The sequence below is a fragment of the Ursus americanus genome, chromosome 6 (genome assembly GCF_024610735.1).
Source record: "Ursus americanus isolate L20-20 chromosome 6, mUrsAme1.1.p, whole genome shotgun sequence".
NCBI lineage: Eukaryota > Metazoa > Chordata > Mammalia > Carnivora > Ursidae > Ursus > Ursus americanus.
Genome location: NC_142132.1, coordinates 25,694,359 through 25,714,156, shown reverse-complemented (window position 1 = coordinate 25,714,156; position 19,798 = coordinate 25,694,359). Strand labels below are relative to the sequence as shown.

The window sequence follows — 19,798 nt, the reverse complement described above, 5'->3', positions numbered from 1 at the left end:
GGAAAAGGAAATTACTGAACAGATTGCAATTAAGAGGGGAGAGGGGGGAGAGAGAGACAGAGGCCCTAAAATGCAGCTTGACTGAGCGCTAAACTGTGTTTTTGCCTGGAGCCAATCAGGAGCCTCTGACAAGAGCCTGTTCCCACTCACAAATCTAATTGCAAGAGGTGTGGCTGGGGTGGCCCAGGGAGCCCCGGAGAGGAGGGGGCTGCCAGCACCTTCAGGAGACTGTTGGCCGCTTGCTTGTTGCCTTGAAAGTTCCAGAGCCACATGGGAAGGGAGGAGGGAAGGCAGAGGTCTTGGGGGCCTGGGAAGGTCTGGACTCGAGAATTTCTGCCAGTTATTATAATAGCTGCCAATGACTGAGCACCTACTCTACACGGGACACGCACAGCTGCCTCCAGTCCTCTGGAGAACTGGGTGATGTTACCTCATTTTACAGATAAGAGACTGAGGCACAGAGTGTCCCTACTTTTTTTTTTTTTTTTTAAGATTTTTATTTATTTATTTGACAGAGAGAGAGAGCACAGGCAGGGCAACGGCAGGCAGAAGGAGAAGCAGGCTTTCCTCCAAGTGGGGAGCCCGATGCGGGCCTCAATCCCAAAACCCTGGGACCATGACCTGAGCCGAAGGCGGACACTTATCCGACTGAGCCACCCAGGCCCCCGGAATGTCCCTACTTTGTGCTAGCTGTTGCCCTAGGTCTAAGTACTTTATTTACATTATTTCTCTTTTAAATCTCCCTACCATTTTAATCCCATTTCATAGGTGGAGAAGCAGGACTCCAAGAGAGTAACTTGCCCAAGATCACAGAGTTGATTTAGAATGGGCAAGGATTGAACCCTGGGCCTCTCTGACTCCAGGGAACAGACTTTTTAATTGTACCTCACTGTCCCTTCATTGAGCAAGGTGTTCCGGATGGAGTGGTGAGATTGAGCAAAACAACACAAACAAAAAACTGAGAAGGCCAGTTTTTGAATTTGAATTTCAGATAAACAAAGAATTTTTTTGAGTATTAGAAGTATGTCCCTAATATTGCATGGGATATACTTGTATTAAAAACAATTCTTTGTTTATCTGAAATTCAAGTTTAGCTGAAAGCCCTGTCATTTATCTGGCAACCCTAGACCTCCCTCCTCCTGCCTCGAGCACCCCTCTTTTCTGTCAACAGCTTGCCTTTAAAGGCGGGCCCTTGGGACCAGCCATTCTGGTGTGTAGCTAGGCTGCCCAAGGGGAAAACATGCTTTTCTGCTCCAGGGGCAGAACCCCGAATGCAGGCCTGCTCTGTCCCCTACTGTGTAACTTTGGGCAAGTCTGTTTCCCTCTCTGAACTCTCTCTAAAAGGAAGACGCAGTATTAGGTACCAGGTAATTCCAAGTGTCCTTGCCAGGCCTTTCCCAATGTCTTGTTCCTTTTTCCCGTCCGTGCAAAAGATGGTACAAAATCTATGGTTGTGCTGCAGTGAGGACAGGGAACACCCAACACCCGGGACAAGGAACCCCAGGGCAACAATGCTGGTGTGGACTTGGAGGGTGAGAGGGGTGGTGTAGGTTAAGACTGCTGGGAAATGGGCCATGACTGTCTTTGTCCTGCAGAGGTGACAGCTTGCTACAGCATGCAGATCCAAGGCTCCAGCCCCCTCCTGCACTGAAGGTTCTGTGAGGTTGGGCAAACTCCTTAACCCAGGCCAGTGCCTCAGTCTTCCCAACTGCAAAGTGGGTTGCATGCTGCCTGGTACTGGAGGTAAGGCGCCCGCTGTGTAGCAGGGGCTTCATAAAGCCTTGTTTTTATCGTTGGTGGCGGTGTTGGCGTTCTTCTGAAAGGAGCACCTTGAGGAATGCTAACCTCTGAAAGGACAAACACAGTCGAGGCCCCTTCCCAGCTCTGGCAAAGAACACAACACATTCTGGGCTGCCTTCGTCTCAGCTACATTTAATTTGTCAGATTTTTGACAGACGTCTAAATTATACATTGAATTTTCCACATGACCAAATACCACGTCCCTTCCTTTGATTATCATTTTCAAAAGGGACTATAAAAAAAGAACCTTTCGATGGATCCGACTGAACCCTGCCACCACATGGAGTGCAGAGCTAAAAATAAAAGGAAGTCAGAACTGGCCCCTGAGAAGGAAAGAGAAATCAAAGCAAACTCTGACGGGAATCAAGGGACGCGTCCTGGCGAGGGTGACACAGTGTCACCCTCCAGGCCAGGCCGGATCAGGAGCGGCCGACAGGGAGGGTGGGGCACCGAGTGGCACAAAAATAGCCACCGCTTTAGCCCAGAGGGGAATAAAGAAATTTGTCAAAAGCCAGGAGAGAGAGAAGTGGAGTTGGGAGGGAGGGAGGGGCAGGACCACGTCCTTCCAGCAGTTTCGGGAGCAGCGGACTTCTTCCACCCGGGCACATTTCTACCCGCCGGCACAATCGCTGACTTTCAGCTGTGCGCCGACATGTTCCCCAGCTCAGCCCACATCAATGACACCCTTGTTTCCATAGTAACCACGGGAGAGTGAAGGGGAAAGGGTGTGCGGCGCGGGGCGCGGGAGCCAGCCGCCGGGAGCCGCGCCGGGGCGGTCGCGGCCGGGGAGGGGCCAGTGCCGCTGGGGCGCGGGGCCGTGGGGGGGGGGGGACGCCAGGCCGGGTGTCCCCGCTCTGGCTTCAAATTCCATCTTCTGGTCCCGGCCACAGCGGTGGGGTGGGGCTGGGAGGGAGAGAGGGCTTTAGAGGCGTTTTGTTTTTCACAAACGGGAGCTTTCAAACTCCGCAGTTTTCAGGCTTCGCTCCTCTCCCCCACGAGCCCCTGGAGGCTTCAGCAGGGCCCGGAGGGCAGATGAAAGCTGGCGACATCCGCAATGGCTCTGTCTTGAGCTGAAAGGCCAATCTGAGCGTTCGCAGAGGCTGTTATCAGAGGAGGGCAAGTGGCTTCTGCGGGCTGGCCGAGGCCTTGGGAGGGCTCTTTCAAACAGTTCCCTGAGTTGGTGGTGAAAGAACAAAAATATTTCACAGACCATGCACGGCCGAGCCAAAGTTCCATGTCACAGCGCTCCAAATTGCAGACCTCAAAGCAGGCGTTTTGCCCCTCAGGTAACATCCCTGGTGCACTCTCTGGAGGGAGAAACCATCTTCCAGCACTAGAGCCGCATTTCCAGCCTGACAGAAGAGGGATTTCTGGTTCCTTATCGTTCTGTTTTGCCTCCGTTCGAAGCCAGCGAGGCACCTGGGCGAGACGGAGAAGCCAGGCCAGGAGGCTGCAGGGAGCGACCAGCCCAGTGGTTTAAGAAGCCTCACCCTCTTTTGTTTTGCAAGTCCTTACTGGTCTGTCCACAGCAACCCCAGGGCACCTTTTCGAGTCTGGCATTGTGAATGACTTTCACCCCAGACGGTCTTTGAAGCTGGCCATGCCGCAGCCTCGGCTGCACAACTTCGTCCAAAAAAAAAAAAAAAAAAAAAGCTGGGACCCGAGGGCCCGGGGCTGGAGTGGCCGCTTCGGTCTGCTCCAATGCCCCGGTGGGTTTGGGAAGGGCCACCTCTCAGGATGAGAAGGCGGCTGGCCTCCTGGGACCCCCTAGCTCCCAAACAGTCTCATGCACACTCTGAAAACCCCGGAGCTCAGGCACCAGAGCAGAGCTCAGTTCAGGAGCCCAGGGTTGCGCGGCGGCCTGCGCCGACGCGGGAGCGGGCAGCTCCTCCGGCTCAGGGAGACACGCTCTCTTTGCCCTTCTCTCCTCTCCGCCCTTAGAGGCCCGTTTTGCTGAGCCGAGGCAGGGGACAGCAGCAGCTGGGGTGACTCTGGCTCCCCGGGGCCTGGCCCAGCAATCACGCACACCCATGTTCTTCCCAGCAGCAAACCCTCTCCACCCGCCAGCATCCCACACCACCGAGTTGCCAGCACTGTAAAAATTGATCTCTTCTAAAAATCGATCTGCCAGCCTTTTCTCAGTGGAGCAGGTTCATGGTAAAGCCGCATTTATTTTTAAAATCTGATAGCAGCGGCCTATTGTGATCATTTAAACAGAATTCTTTGAGCTTTAGAAATCCCTTCTATAGGACGGCCGTGGAGAAGCCAGCTAATCTCAGAGTCGGAGGCTCACTGCTTCACTGAACTGGAGAAAGCCTGTTTACGCTAGTCTGAGCCCTCGATGTGAGGGCTTTTTAAGGACCTTGTAATTTTTCTGGAATTAAACCTCCCACCTCTCCTTACATTCCAGATGTCATTACAGTCAAAAGTCATAAGAATTTGCATCCCTGTGTGGCTGGCCAGCGGGGTTAGGGGGGTGGGGACGAGGTATGTTTCTGTGGTGACTTGTTTGCAAGAAAGGTTTTTTTCCCTCTCTCCCCAAAGGGTGAGGATTACATACACAGTCTCCTACCTGCATGACAAGATGGTTTAATCATCTGCTATCCCTCCCCTCCCCCCACCAGCCGCTTCCCACCCTAGCTCGGTGATGGTGAAAATCACTGCCCAGCACCAGCAAACACTGTCTGTGGTTTCGGAGCCATGGGTGGGGGGTAGGGAGGAATGTAAGGGACAGGTCAGGAAATAAATGAATGCAGCATAAGCTGCTTCTTCCTCTTTTCCTTTCTTTTTTTCTTTTTTTTTTCTGAAAGAAAAAAGCCCACTGGAATTGTCTAAACTGCAATGTAATCTCTTGCTCATTTAAAAGATCTCATTTTCTAATCATGTGCTTTGAGACATTTAATACTATTTCAATTATGCAGAGGAAATAATATAATTCCTTTATTTGAAAAATGATACTGAACCTCAGAGATCAGTTAAATCTACTGCTGGAATGGGGATTCTTTTTAAACTGTGTTGTTCCCTCTCTTCAAACAGCTGTAGCTGCACACAGATGGAAAAACATTTGGTCAGAAAGCAGCAAATTAGTGTTTTTCAGGACAGAATTCAGCTCCCGCAGCTCCTGCGTCTCTCCGTTCGGCTAGATTTTATTTCTTCTTTGCATTGACATTTTTGCAGACCCAGTTCATGCCGTCCTTTGAGGGAAATGGGCAGAGAAAGGCAATATTAGTTGTAAGAAAGGCACCACACACTTAAGCCCAGGCCTGGAGAGTGGGGGGGGGGGGTGTCCCGGGTCCTCCCTTCCCCAACCTTGAGCTCCAGGGAGTTTACTTGCCCCAGGGGCCCACCTGGGTGACCAGAGACAGTGGCCTCCTGGGGAGGAGAAGGGGGATCTCTGAGAGCACAGGAGGGAGGTGGGAGGGGGAGTGCCCAGTGTCTGAACTTGAGATGGATCCTCAGGAACTCCCTCTGAAAAAATAAACACATCTGCCTGGACCCAAGGCCTGATTGAAGAGCTATCAGAGATTCCAGCCATTTTTGGCTTTTTCTGAAAGCTGACCTTTGCCAGGGCATTAAATTCAATAAGCCAGCCTTCTGGTGCCCCAGTGTGTTTACAGTGTGACAGTGTACACTTGGGTTAAATTAAATTCTTTTGGAAAAACAAACCGGCTGCAGTGTGTGTTACTGGACACACACTGGGGCAATGCGCGCTTACTTCCCTTCGTGTGGCACTACACACAGAGGTTTCAAAGGGCCGGCCTGATTCTTGCAGCTTTAAGCACTACCAAGCCGAGGGACCAGGGAGAAGTTTCCCTTAAAGGCACAGTGACCTTGAAAGTGTCCTCTCTTAGAAGGCTGGAGAGGGACAGGGGTAAAGACCACACAATGCCTACAGCCACCTGGCGGGCAGCGTGATTTCTTATAGATGCCAGGCCTGCCAGAGATGACCTCCTTTTCAACCCCCTCTGGAGCCATCCCTGAATGCTCTCCCTTTCCCCAGAGTCTCTCCGACCTTCAGGGCTGTGCGGAGTTCCCTCAGAAGCCCAGAGCAAAATCAAAGGAGGACGCTGCACGAATCCCTTTCCTCTGCATCTGTGACACATACTTGCTGAGGTCCCGGTCACATTGCACATCGCAGGGCATACATGACATGCAGAGCCCGCATTTCCTGTGACCATGGAGCTAGCAGTTGAACCTGAACAGCTGAGACAGCTTAAAGTAATAAATATCAGCTGACACCCTTGGCCGTTTGGAGCATTAATCCCATAAACAATACATCACTGCAAAACAAGCAGCAGGTATCCTATCTCCTGGCTAATCTGACCATAACCTGAATTTACAGTGATTAAAACTCCGCCAGTTGCCATCAGAGCACTTGGGCAGGAGAACCAGATAATCCGTTGGCTGTCCCAAGGCAGACCTCAGGGCGTTTGCCAAGACGTGGCTGGCCACCGCCCAAAGCCTGGAGGTGGACAGCACCTGGCAACAGTGGGGGCAAGGGTGGGGGGAGGCCGAGGTGGGAGAAGGGTGGACTCCAAGTGCGTCTCCAGTTACAACTGGGTCTGCTACTTACTGTGAAAAGCTGAGGCCAATTTTAAGACCGTTTTATGAAAAGGATTAATTTAAAGAGAAGCACGTTTAATTTTAGTAGCTAATTGGTTTCCAGGAAAAAAAAAAAGATCACCTGCCAGGAGACAAAAAAGATTTTACAAATAAAAGAGGGATGAATAAGATAACCATCTTCTCTATGCCTTCGAAGCTCAACAGCTCAGCGCTTGCGCAGCACTCTCCACCTTCAGGAACCCCGACAAACGCTGTCAAAGGTGTGCACCTCAATATTTTCTCCTCTAAAGAGACTTGCACATTTTATCACATCATCTTCTCAGAGAAGCAAGAACTGTGTTCCCACACTATACGAGTAGCAATTTTTTCCTCTTGTTTTATGGAGGATTATGGGGGGTTCTTTTATTATATGTAACTGAACATGAATGCAGTCTAAGAGATAGGAAAAATATTTACTCAGCTGCAGGAACCCAAGGCAGAATGTGGAGGGTGAGGGGCAGCTTCTTGCTGGGTATCTGTTATGGAGGCAGAGGGGATTGAAACCAGGGAGCCCTGCTGCGAGCCGGTGTCTTCCAGATGTCTGCGGGCGGGGGGCGGCAAAGCCCTTCCAGCCACGGTCTTGCCAACAGAGGGCGCTCAGAGGTCGATCCCCACCAGCCGACCTGCGGGCCCTTGGGCCTCCACAGCTGCCACCTGTAACCTGGAGTGTGGGAAGCACGGGGAGGCTTAATAGGGACAGAGCCCCGGGGCTGCTCTGGCTCTCGGAGGCTGCCCTGGTCTGAAGTGTCTGGAGGTTGGGGAACGGTCCCTTTGCTGTCATTATGCAGCGGAGAACCTGAGCCGGAGGTAAGCGGTGCTGGGGAGGCCATAGTTACCGGGGAGGAAGCCTCCTCGGTCGAAGCAGGGCCAAGCTGTGCCAAGCCGCCCACTGGAAGGGAAAGACAGTGGTGGTGTCCACGAGCCCTGAGAGGAGGGTACGCGTCGGACTGGCCTGAGGTGGAGTTTACAGAACCGAGCGTGGAATCACGGTATCTGACCTACAGCAGACACTACATTTCTGTCTTGAGATGAATCCTGTAACAACGCTGTGAGGTAGGGACTATTACGATTCCCACAGTCGGGAGGAGGAATGGGGACACGGAATCGTGGCAGGCAGACGCCGGCCGGGAGCGCAGGCCAGAGCTCCAGCCCCCGCGCCGCTTAGCCGGCCCCACTCCGCAGCGAAGGCCCCAAGCTTCGACAAGGCGGGAATCACCCCGAAGCTGGGAAAGGGAGAGATGCAGGTTCTTCGTCCTTACGGCTTCCCGCTGACGCGGGGCCATGACACTGAAGGGACCCCAGCCAAGCACCCCGCACGGCTCTGCTGCCGCTCAGAGGGTGTCGCGGGCCGGTTTGGGTCACGTAACTCTCAAGACCCCCGGGCTGCCCGTGGAAGCCCGCATGTTTACGTAGGAACTACCTGCCCACCTCGGCCTGCAGTGGCCGCTCCTCACTCAGAACGAGACGTGGACCTTCTGCTCCGCGTGTCTACGCTAATGCACCCCATTGCACCCCACTGCCCTTGCCTGAATTTGGCGAGGCCTTGTTTTAAAAAAGCAGATGACTGAGGAAAGGGGATTGTCTACTTGAAGCGGGTTACTGCTCTGCCTCCAGAGAAGGAAATGGACTCACAGGTTTGCTTAATGGTTGAACCTTTATTGTTAAAAACTGGTTTGACCAAATTTCTGCACATTGGATCTTCGTCACGGGATGACAGTCTTAGGGCACGGGTGGTGCTCCCCCGCACCTCCTCCTGACCAACCTTGCTGAAACCCAACTTGAATTGATTAGCTTCAGTTCAATAATAGAGACTAAATAGAGTCCTTGAACCTCAAATACTGAGCTTTGTTTAGCGTCATGGAAAGGAAAACAATTTGACATTTTACCATGTCATATTATTTCCTACGATAAACACTGGGAAAAATACAAGGCTGCCCCTAACCATCTGGGTGGAAATGGAGGAGTCCTGGACCCCTACGCTCCAAGACTGAAGGTGCGATGCCCCTTTCTTTTTTTAAAAATGTTATTTATTTATTTGACAGAGAGAGAGAAAGAGAGAGCAAGCACAAGCTGGGGGTGGGGGCGGGCAAGAGAAGGAGAAGCAGGCTCCCCACTGAGCAGGGAGCCTGATGCGGGTCTCCATCCCAGGACCCCGGGATCATGACCTGAGCTGAAGGCAGACAGTTAACCGACTGAGCCACCCAGGCGCCCCACGATGCCCCTGTCTATGGGAAGAGTGGCTTCTGACTGCACTGCTCCTTTGAACCTGTTCTTTCTCCCAGGCCCTGATACCCAGCCACGGTTGGGTGGGCCTGGTTTTTAACATCATGAGGACTACACGGTCGTATCGGTAATTGCTTTAAGATGACGAGGCGCTCAGACCCCTGCTGAGCATCACAGCCTATCCCGTCACGGGGCCCCAAGGGTCAGGGAGCAGCAGGATGGAGCCTACGTAAAACACTGCGCACTATTAATATTTTTTCTGGTGACCAAGGGTACTGCACCAGAGAGGTAGCAGAATCACATGTTCCGAGTTTGCTTTCTTGGCCTATAGAGAGCTTTGAAAATTTAAAAATAACCCTAAGGTCTGACTTGTAGATAAGCAGTTCCATGTACACTTGGAGTCAAAAATAACTGACGTCAGGCCTTAGAAAGGAGTGGTAAATGTCGTTTTTTAAAATATTGAAATTCTGTTGGCTTATTAAGGGAAAGTCCCCTAGATCAAGGAAGAAAAGTAACAAAACCCAGAAACCTGGCTGGAGAGTGTTTCGTGGCCATGCGTAAAGTGCTCGGAAGCCAGCTCCCACATCAGGCGGGGCTGCGGTTGCCGCTGGTCCTTTCTATGTCGGTGAGAGGACTGTAAGCCAGCTCACTACTGTTCAGAGAAGGCAGATCGGGAATGTGGGAGAGAGGCGGGAGAGAAGGGGAGCGTCAAGCGGAGGGCATGGAGAGCAGTCCGCAGGGAAACCTGTGCGCTCACAGCTACTGGTGTGGGCAGGCCTGTTACGACTGAGGCTAGAGGCCAGGCTGAAACTGCTGACCTCTGCTTTGAAAGGAAATTTTAATTCACTATAATTTTAATTAAACACACACAGCGTTGTAGAGAGGGAATATCCTCAACCACCTGAAACTACACGAGCAGAGGAGAGCCGTGCTTCGGGGTTCCAGGGGAAGAGGGACTGATTCCTCCACCTTTCTCTGGCTCTAAGCCAGATCCTTTGTTCACCATTTTCTAGACACACAGGGGAAAGATGAGAGTCCTGCAGCTCAATGCTGTGCACGGGGGCAGAGCCTAGCCCCAGGGGCCCGGAGGGCGGCTGCCCCCATGTCTGTAAGGCAGTCTGGCCGCGGGGGCTGCAGGTTTCCCATCCCAGACATATTTTAGTTTCTCCTCTCTGCATTCAGCTCCTTGACATAACTGAGTCTCTTCTGATCACTCCTCTGGATTATGGCCTCTAGCAGGACAGAGTTTCCAAGACCGATGTTCTCCTTTAGCTTCTAGTGCCATTTACCTATGCTCTGCTCTTGACGGTTTCCCGTGAAAACCTGCTTTAATCACATGACGGCCTGGCCTCCTCATCACCATCAATGAGGCAAAGAAAGACCTGTTCTGAACGCTCCCGAAGCCCTCAGAAGTCCACTTCCATACCCAGGGCAGCGGCTGTTGAACCACATGTGGACCGCACATATTTATTTGCCTTCAGAATATTAGGCAGAACAAGAACCTCAAATCATTCCCAGGAATCACTAACTTTCATAATCTCTAATCATGTTCAAGTTGAAGCTACTCCGCTGAGGAGAAGGGATGTAGCTGCCCTATCAGGCCAGAGGGTTTAGCTCACCATCCGGGGGATCTGAGGCTGCAGCTTGGCCCGCCCACCTGAGGGGGTGACTGATCGGTAGGAGACAGGTCTGACAAATGCATTTAGCTGAAACACATATGCTCAGACACAGCGTAAGTAGGGACACTGTCTTTGAACACCTGAAACAGTAACAGAAATCCCAGGTCTTTTTAAAAAACCTTGGTACGTTTTCTTTCAGGGTCATTAGAGCTGTGGTGCCAGATGTTACTTGACCCATTTAATGTCTGGTCATTTTGGTAGGTTCGCCCGTTACCGACCAGTTTTCAGGGGGTAGTGGGTGGAAGAGTGGGAGGATAGAGTGGGAGGATGAAATAGGAATAAGGGAATTTTAGTAATTATTACACAGTATCCATGCCTGAAAGTGATCTTAGGGACATTTTTCTAGTGACGTCTTTCATTTTGAGGAATACTTAAAGCCTTAATTAATCAGAATCATTAAAGGCCTGCACTTGAACTAAGCAATGCAGGAAAAGAATTCCAAGTAAGTGACTCTTTTTAAAGTGAAAACCAAGAAACTGGCTGAGTGGGCAGGAGCTGAGGTCAGAGGCATTACCTGAGGGAGGGACATGGTCAATCAGTGCCTCACAATGAAAAAGCGTTTCCACAGAAAACTCCCCGACCTTTCTCCAGTCCCCAAAGGTTACCATTAAAGGACAATAGACAGCAGATTCCCTTCTTAATTAACATTTTTATTAAATAACCCATTTCAAATAATGGTTAAATTCTCTAAATTTATATCATTCTATTAACCATAATCTAATCTCATTAACCTTGAAATCCCAGTCTTAACTACCCAATTCTATACACCATGGTACTATCTACTAAACTAATTAAGTGACCTTCAAACTATTTCTCCTCCATATAAAATCATTATTTTTCTTGTTCACAGTTCTTTGTTGTATCTCTCTTGATATCATTTCCTGTGAACCTGGTTGCTGAAGGTCCCTGATTTGAGAAGAACTTTCTGCACAAAATCAAACCACACATGACATCTCACTTTGATTCAAACTGGTTGATTTTAAAGCCCTCCCTTGCCTACCCCCCAACCTCAGTCTGATAGCTCACTGCCTCTTTTTTTGCATAAAGATCCTGTGAGTTAAAGAGAACTCCACTTCTATGGTGGTTGACACAGCCACCAACACAGCTCTCTACCCTCCTAATCTCTGCCTGACTCGAGTGGGGCAGTGGGGGAGTGGGGGCTGGGCAGACAGGAGTGCTCCCTCCCAAGCTCCAGGCTCCTCTGACGAAGCACCCTTGCCTTGAATGCCAATACTCTAAATACTGATTCTAGATAACTCTAGCCCTCCTTTTGACATCCCTAAGGCTGGCTGAAGAAAACAAGAGCCTCACTGTTAATTCCAGCTTTGCTTTTTTTTCCTTTCAACACTCCGGCCCAGGGAAGATTACAGAGCTGTCAATTCCCATTTTCTCAGGAGTTTTCTACTTTCCTTTTTTTTTTTTTTTTAATTTTTAAGTTATACACCCAACTTGGGGCTCAAACTCACAACCCCAAGATCAAGAGTCGCACACTCTACCAACTGAGCCAACCAGGCACCCCTGTTCTCTACTTTCTATATTTGTGTTCTAAACCGTTTGGAGAGGCAGAATCCTCTTCCTGAAGTAGTTTGTACAAACACAAGAAAGCTATTATCCTTTCCTGGGCCGCCTCCACACCAAAATAACCTCAGGCCTCATGAATACCATTTTATGCACAATCCAGGGAATTGCCTTAGGCAAAACTTGGGTTTCTTTTTTTTAAGTGAGAAGCTAAATGAAATGATCAGATTTTACCCATCAAAAACATGCTGGGTTGTGGTTTACTCGTTGGACCAGCTTGTAAATTAAGCTGAAAAATGCAGTTAATTTGAAACCTGGTAGAAATATAATCACATATGTGATTGCAATTTTATAGAAGAGGCTTGAGAAGAAAAAAAAAAGAACTATTAGTGCGATTAGTTCCTTTGTCAAGTGGGATTAGGGGAAAGGAAAGAACTTTTCAGTTTTTAGTTTTATATACTTGTACATGATTCATAATGAGAATATATTACTTTTATAGCCAGAGTCTAGGACGGAAGGAAATACCTAATACTGAACGCCTGCCCCCTCCTAAGCCGAAACCTCACAGAGGCCCACAGAGCTCTGGCATCTGTTCTGGGGACACAGCCGAGGGCCTCTCTGGCTACCTGAGAGCCGCCGCTGCCACCACACACACACACACACACACACACACACACACACACACACGCACACACACACACGTGCACAGAGAGCTTCCGAGGGCGCAGGTATCGAGGAGTCTGGAGGAGGAGGCGCTCGGCCAGCGTGGACTGGTCTGCCCTCTGATCTAGAGGCCCGGCAGAGAAGCCGGCTCCAGCGGTTCATGTAACAAAAAAGAAAAAAAGCCAAAGCAGCAAACAGATGGAACGACTGAGATAATTCTTGGAAGTGATTATTTGATTGAGATAAAAGCAGTCAGGCAGTTTTAAGACCAATCAATGTCAAATGTCTTAGGAGACAGGGAAGAAGAGCATTAGAAGGGAAATGGAAAGAGGCTGCAGGACAAAAATGAAGAATCAAATCGCAACGAACCAAGTTGAGAGAAAAGCAAGCTGGCCGTGCTGTTGTGACACACGCCATATGGCAATGGGGGAAGATTCCGTTTCTTCAGATGTTGTTAATCCCCCCACAGCATCTTAGAGCAGTACTGTCTGGTTCTCACAGCACTGTGGCACTTCCCTGGCAGGTAGACCAGATGTTTAAATTGAGGCATGTCGGCATGCTGGGGCTCCAGAATAAAGAAGTCGCCCTGTCGACTGGTCTGAGGCTGCTTGGTGGGAAGCATCAGAGCTGAAACTGTTTCTCACTCTTTGAGGATGCAGGCTCTCAGGTAGCTGGGGTACAACCATTTTCTGCCCTAAATTAATATCAAATGAAGGGGGAGACTGCTCTTGCGGTTTATAGCTCCCTGGTATAAAGCATGGGGCTGTCAGCAGAAGCCTCCCAGTGGGAAACCAACCTGAAGCAGCAGGAAAGAGACACCAGCCCTGAGGGCAGGGGAGTTGGCCAAGAGAAAAATGAAAACACTTCTAGGATAACTGGTGTGCATGACTGTTGTCGGCCGGTACCTTGGGAGCACAAGTATTTAGCATCCGTAATAGTAGACACAACACAAAACCCCCAACCCAATCATCAAAGAATCCTAGTTAGAAAGCATCTTTGAAGGTCTTCTGTTCTGACCTCCTACCCAATGGGGTAGTTTGTCCCTCATGTGGGGTGGTTTATCTGTGGCTTTCCTGGAATAATGATTATCAGATTGGTTGCTAAGTAAAAAAGAACCAAACTCCTCCATGCCCTTCACATCCTGGAGCGGTTCATCTGCCAGTCAAAGGCTATTTGTTTCGTATCTTTTTCTATCTAGTTCAGTTCAACCAATGAGACAGACTACGCTGGTTGGGAGCCATGTTGCCAGGTAACCAAGCCTTCTCGTAATCTCACCTGAATGCCCTCTCCTGTGAGAGCTGAGCAGGACTGGATCTGCCAGACGCGGTCGCGGATGGTGTGCAGGTTTAGTCCTTCTGCGATTTCGGAGGCAGGGGCTGCCGTGAGCAAATCCTGCTTGTTAGCAAAGATGAGCACTGGCACACAACTTAGTTTTTCTTCCTCCAGTAATTCAGCTAGTTCCTGGATCATTTTGGGAATGGATGGGAAGGGAAGGATGAAATCTGTGATATTTAACCACGTACTTCTAACTAGAAAAAAACAGAAGTGTTAAGCTGATCAACTAGCAACTTCTAAGGGCAATGGTTCTCAGACTTGAGCCTGGGGAAGAATCCCCTGGCAGATTCCTGGGCCTACCCCAGAGATGCTGACTGTGGAAAGTCTGAGGTAGGGCCTAGGAATCTGCATTTCAACACACTCTGCAAGTGGCTCTGCTATGGATTCAGAGATCATACTTTGAGAAACAATGTTCAAAGGAGAACACAGTTGTGGATGGAGATTTAAAACGTACTCAAGGATATCTGCAAACGACTTTAAAGGTGCGCGCGCACACACACACGTTTTAAACTGAAAATGACAGTGACTTTGGAGATTATAATGCTGCTTCATCAGTCTCTACCTTCAAAGCCTGCATGCACGTGCACTGCACTTCATCAAACTCACATCCTGAAATAACTACCTTAGTTCGTCTGGCAATGTGTCTGATGTTTTGGTTGTTGGTTGGGGTCTTAACTGTATGTTGATTCTGTCTGCAATAAGCATAAGAGAGGGTGTATATTTACCTACGAGGACTCACCTCTTCCCTATTAAACTCACATTTGAGCTACTTAGGACCCTTGAGCTGTCACAGGGAACTGGGTGGTTCAAGAGGCAGGTCATCCTATTAATACCCTTTACCTCTAAGCTCATGTTTAGCATTGCTTCACATGAGTGATGATATGAGAAATCATCAAGGTATGGAAAGGAGTTCTCAAACTAATTTTCAGGAAAAGGGAACATAAACATGGGGAATGCTACCTTGGAAGTTTAGGAAGAATGCCACCTGTGGTAGTTTAGGACACAGGCCAAGGACTCTGCACACTTGTCTAAAGAGGTCATTCTACTCCTTGCTTCTTATCAGTATACTCCATCAGGGTAAAATGGTCGATGCCCACTGCTTCTCTTTTTAAAATTGTGTACACGAATCTCACCGTGTAATCATGTTGACAAGTACTTTGCATGTGAAGCCATATTTGGGTTCAAAGTCTCTCTCTCTCTTGGCTTGGAAACAAGGGCAACTTAGTCTTGGCTTGCATATTTCCTCCCATCCCTTCAAATTTGTCAGAGGTACCCCTGGATCAATTAAGCCGCTATTGAAAAATGTACATAGAAATGACAAGTGAATTGTTCCTCTGGGTTCATTTCTAAGTGGCCTGGGAAGAGACCTGAAGAGCTTTTGGGCATGGTGGTAAGTTCCATTTGCTTATATCTTATTTATTTAATTTGACTAACACTAAAAGGCTGTAATCAAAAAATAGCTTAACGGACTCTCAACTAATTTTCTTTCAGGCAACCTTTATTTTTTATTTTTTTTGCAACTAGTATTTTTGCTTGCTTGCCAGAATGACTGGGTTGTTTAAGCTGCAAAGGTTAAACAAAAAATTCCTCCCTCGTTCTCATACATTTACAAGGTAGATTAATGAATACCCAGTTATTTGGAAAATATCTCAACAGAAGAATTATTTACCTGACCCGTCTCTTCAAATCTTTTTCTGTCTGCACTGTCAATTACATATATCTGTAAAGTAAAAGGAGAAGGTTACTTTATAAATGACGTAGAAGACGCAGAAGGAGCAGAGGATCCCCAGGCGGCAGATTTCTCATTAGCACAACTAAAGGAAACTGAGCTGAAAACTCTTACCTCATCTATGGATGCAAAATAAACTAATTAATTGATTGATTGATTGATTAAAGGGGGATACCCAGAAAATATGCCCAGCAAAGCTCCGAAGTAGATGTCAGGAGAGCCAAGAAGGATAAAAATAGGTACATTTATTGTGTATTCACTGAACATTCTTGCTTAGATTTACCCTATTAATCCTCACTATGACTCTGAGATAGATTTCATTATTTTCCCATTTTATACATAGATAAACATAAGCCCAAAGAAGTTAAGTATTATGCCCAAGTTCTAACAAGACTGGGATTCAAACTCAGGCCTACCGGACAGTAAAGTCCACAGGTGCTCTTGAGCTCTCTGCTGTTCTGCTTTCCAAATTGTCAGGAAGGGGTGGTGTTTTGAGGCATTTACAAGTACCACAGTCCTGGAGCATCATGGCTCTGAAAGTACATTCTGCAGTATTAACTGTACGCTGACTTCAGGTGCCAAGGTAGGAGACCCACTGATCTCCATTCCATTCCCACCTTCTCAGGCTTGCTGGGAGGTTAAGATCAAGAATTGGAAATAACAAGGGCACAGGCTTTTCCAGAAGTAAGAGAAATCTCGAGAGTCACCATAAATTATAAATCCCAAGGTTTCTTTCCCATCACTGTATTTTATTAATTGCATAAATAACATCCTATAATAACAATAAGGGAAATGAAGTAAGACCAAAGGAGAAAAATCGCCTATAGTTATAGAACCCAAACACATTAATTATTTTAATTTCTTGTGAAAGTTCCCTTCTAATTCTTCTTCATAATTAAAAAAGAAAATTATAGATATAATTTTGTTGGCCTTTTAAAAAAATAGTATTTATTTAAGTAATCTCTACCCCCAATGTGGGGCTCTAACTCATGACCTTGAGATCAAGAGTCGCATGCTCCTCCGACTGAGCCTACCAGGTGCCCCTTGTAGGCCTTTTTTTTCCCCTTTCATTGAATGACATATTAAATGTTTTCCCAGTTGCTAATCTTAAAAATTATCAAATTTGCAAACTTTCTTTAAATAATTTAAAATTGTTATTAAACTAGTGGTATTATGAAAACACTCTTTTAAAAGAGCATATTCACTTAAAAACAACAAAAAACGGGACGCCTGGGTGGTTCATCTGCCTTTGGCTCAGGTCATGATCCCAAGGTCCTGGGATCGAGTCCCACATTGGGCTCCCTGCTCCGTGGGGAACGTGCTTCTCCCTCTGCCTTCAGGTCCCCATGCTTGTGCTTTCTCTCTCTAAATAAATAAATAAAATCTTTACTAAAAACAAACAAAAACAAAAAACCACCTGCAAGTCTCACCCTTCCCTCCCTTCAGTTACATAAACTGGTACACTGTAATGCACACAGGCATTTCTGTATGCATGTCAAATAATTCTATGCTACTCCGAACATTTGCTCTCTTTTGAAAGAAAAATTAAAATTCCTTTGCTTGATGCTGTCTCATTTAGAGTTACTCGTGCTAAATATTATACCTGGAACCAAGTGTCAGCCTTTCCTCTGAAGAATACCCTATGTCTCTACCTATGTTTCTTTCATGGAGAATCACAGGAAGAGGAAAGATTTGCATGTTTGGTCTCGGTATTTTTTCTTTTTCTTTTTTTTTTTTTTGCAGCCTTATTGTTGTTGTTGTTAATATTACTCTGACTCATTGTCAACACATGGATTAATGGGCTCTGCCCACAAATACTCCAGATTTGATACTGACTGTCTGATAAGTCAACATGAAGAACATGGTGGTAGCTCTGTTTTTCTCTGGGAGGGGCTGGCATTTTTCAAGTAGCAGGCATCGTATAAACATAGATGTGGAAAGAAGGAATGCAGTGGGAGAGTAAAGCTCGCTATATAGAGTGGATTGGAATTAGTGGGGAGTCTACAGTGGATTAGGATGACCTTCACTCAGGGAACAGTGCAAGAAGATGGGAGGGAGGGAGGGAAGGTCAGGTGATGGTAGGGGGGTGGTTTGGGCTCAGGGGGCTGCCTGAAGGTAGCGGGCAGGTCACTGGGCAAGAAAGTAATTACAAAGTAGGAAAAACTCTACTTGGGAGCAAAGGGTGTGAGTAAGAAGGTTAAGAGTGGAAAGAGGAGGCTGAGACAGGTTGAGAAGACAAAGATACAGTTAAGAAATTGATGTTTGATATGATGAAACACAGACAACTGGAGAGAAAGGAGGAATGGAAAGATGGTTTAAATCACAAACAAGAAAGATCACCAAACACCAGAGTCCGAAGGTGAATGGGAAGACATTTTTAACTTAAAATTGCTAAATTACTTGCTATTTATTGCTTTGACAGGAAATTTTTGTTTGTTTAAAGATTTTATTTATATATTTGACAGAGAGAAAGAGACAGGGAACACAAGCAGGGGGAGTGGGAGAGGGAGAAACAGGTTTCCTGCTGAGCAGGGAGCCCAATGCGATCCGGGCCTTGACGCAGGTTTTGATCCCAGAACCCTGGGATCATGACCCGAAGGCAGAGGCCTAATGACTGAGCCACCCAGGTGCCCCTGACAGAAAATTTCATGGGAACATTTTCACTAAAAGTTTCAAAAGAAGGAGGCAACTGACTGGCTCCACTGGGGGAGCATGTGACTCTTGATCTCAGGGTCATGATTTTGAGCCCCATGTTGGGGGTAGAATTTACTTAAGGACAAAATAAAGATTCAAAAGAGGATTTTCCTAAACTACACATAAATTCTATCATTTAGTATGCTTCTCACATAACTTATAAAATTTGAAAATTACTACACAATAATTCCAGGAGAGAGTCTACAAAACAACTGCCCCATTTATTAAAAGGGCCAAGTGAAAAAGTCATTAGCACAAGCCAGTCTCTGCTGATCCCACAATTTGTTTTTCTGCATCCCTGTCGCCTGCCTCTCCTCTGCTGTCCAGTGTCTTCACATTTTCACTCAAATATCTGTTTTTTCTGGTCAGTAGCTAAGGATAAGGTTAACCTATCTTTTTTTTTTTTAATAGCTATTAATCTAGTCAAGTAAAAAAAATTTTAAGAAACTTTATCAAAAAATAGACTACTAATGAAAAAAAAAATACTCTGAGGACACCTGGGTGGTTCTGTCGGTTAAGCATCTGCCTTCAGCTCAGGTCATGATCCCAGCGTCCTGGGATCCTAAGACCCCAGGACCTAGCGGCCATCTGGCTCCCTGCTCACTGGGGTGTCTTCTTCCCCCTCTCCCTGATCTTGTGCTCTTGCTCGCTTGCTCTCTCTCTCTCCCTCCCTCTCAAATAAATAAATAAAATCTTAAAAAAAAAGGAAGAAAAAAATACTCTCAAAGTATCAGGGAAAGTTAAATATTTATAGTGTCTCTGACTGATCTTAAAACATGGACTGGGGCACCTGGCTGGTTCAGTCAGTGGGGTGTGTGACTCTTGATCTTAAGGCTGTGAGCTCGAGTCTCATGATGGAGTGGAGATTACTTAAAAATAAAATATTTTTAAAAATTATGGATTCCATCTCAACATTTGCTGCAACATGGACGGCACTGGAGGAGATAATGCTAAGTGAAATAAGTCAAGCAGAGAAAGACAACTATCATATGATTTCTCTCATCTATGGAACATAAGAACTAGGATGATTGGTAGGGGAAGAAAGGGATAAAGAAAGGGGGGTAATCAGAAGGGGGAATGAAACATGAGAGACTATGGACTATGAGAAACAAACTGAGGGCCTCAGAGGGGAGGGGGTGGGGGAATGGGATAGACCGGTGATGGGTAGTAAGGAGGGCACGTATTGCATGGTGCACTGGGTGTTATACGCAACTAATGAATCATCGAACTCTACATCGGAAACCGGGGATGTACTGTACGGTGACTAACATAATATAATAAAAAATCATTAAAAAAAATTATGGATTCCAAAAATCAAGTTTAATAAAGCTCTTCTAAAATGAAGTTATAATCCATGGCACTCAGAACGATGCTTTACCTAAGCAAAGCCATTTCATATCTTCCTTGGCAGATGCTTTTAAATTTTTACTTGGTTGTATGAGGAAGAGCTAGAGAAGATTTTTCTTTCTTTCTTTTTTTTTTTTTTTTAAAGATTTTATTTATTTATTTGACAGAGACAGCCAGCGAGAGAGGGAACACAAGCAAGGGGAGTGGG

The 19,798-nt window shown here is 47.2% G+C and overlaps 1 protein-coding gene across 1 annotated transcript in view; it reads right to left on the bottom strand.

The window, feature by feature from the left end:
• Positions 1–4,713: 4,713 nt before the first annotated feature.
• Positions 4,714–19,798, bottom strand: part of ARL3 (ARF like GTPase 3) — a 35,071-nt gene continuing 19,986 nt past the window's right edge. The window contains exons 4-6 of the mRNA XM_045802996.2: positions 15,490–15,540; positions 13,761–13,946; positions 4,714–4,994 (exon numbers count right to left, since the gene is read on the bottom strand). Of these exons, the coding sequence (XP_045658952.1) occupies positions 4,947–4,994; positions 13,761–13,946; positions 15,490–15,540 (285 nt within the window). The 3' untranslated portion in view covers positions 4,714–4,946. The remainder of the gene's footprint in view (positions 4,995–13,760; positions 13,947–15,489; positions 15,541–19,798) is intronic.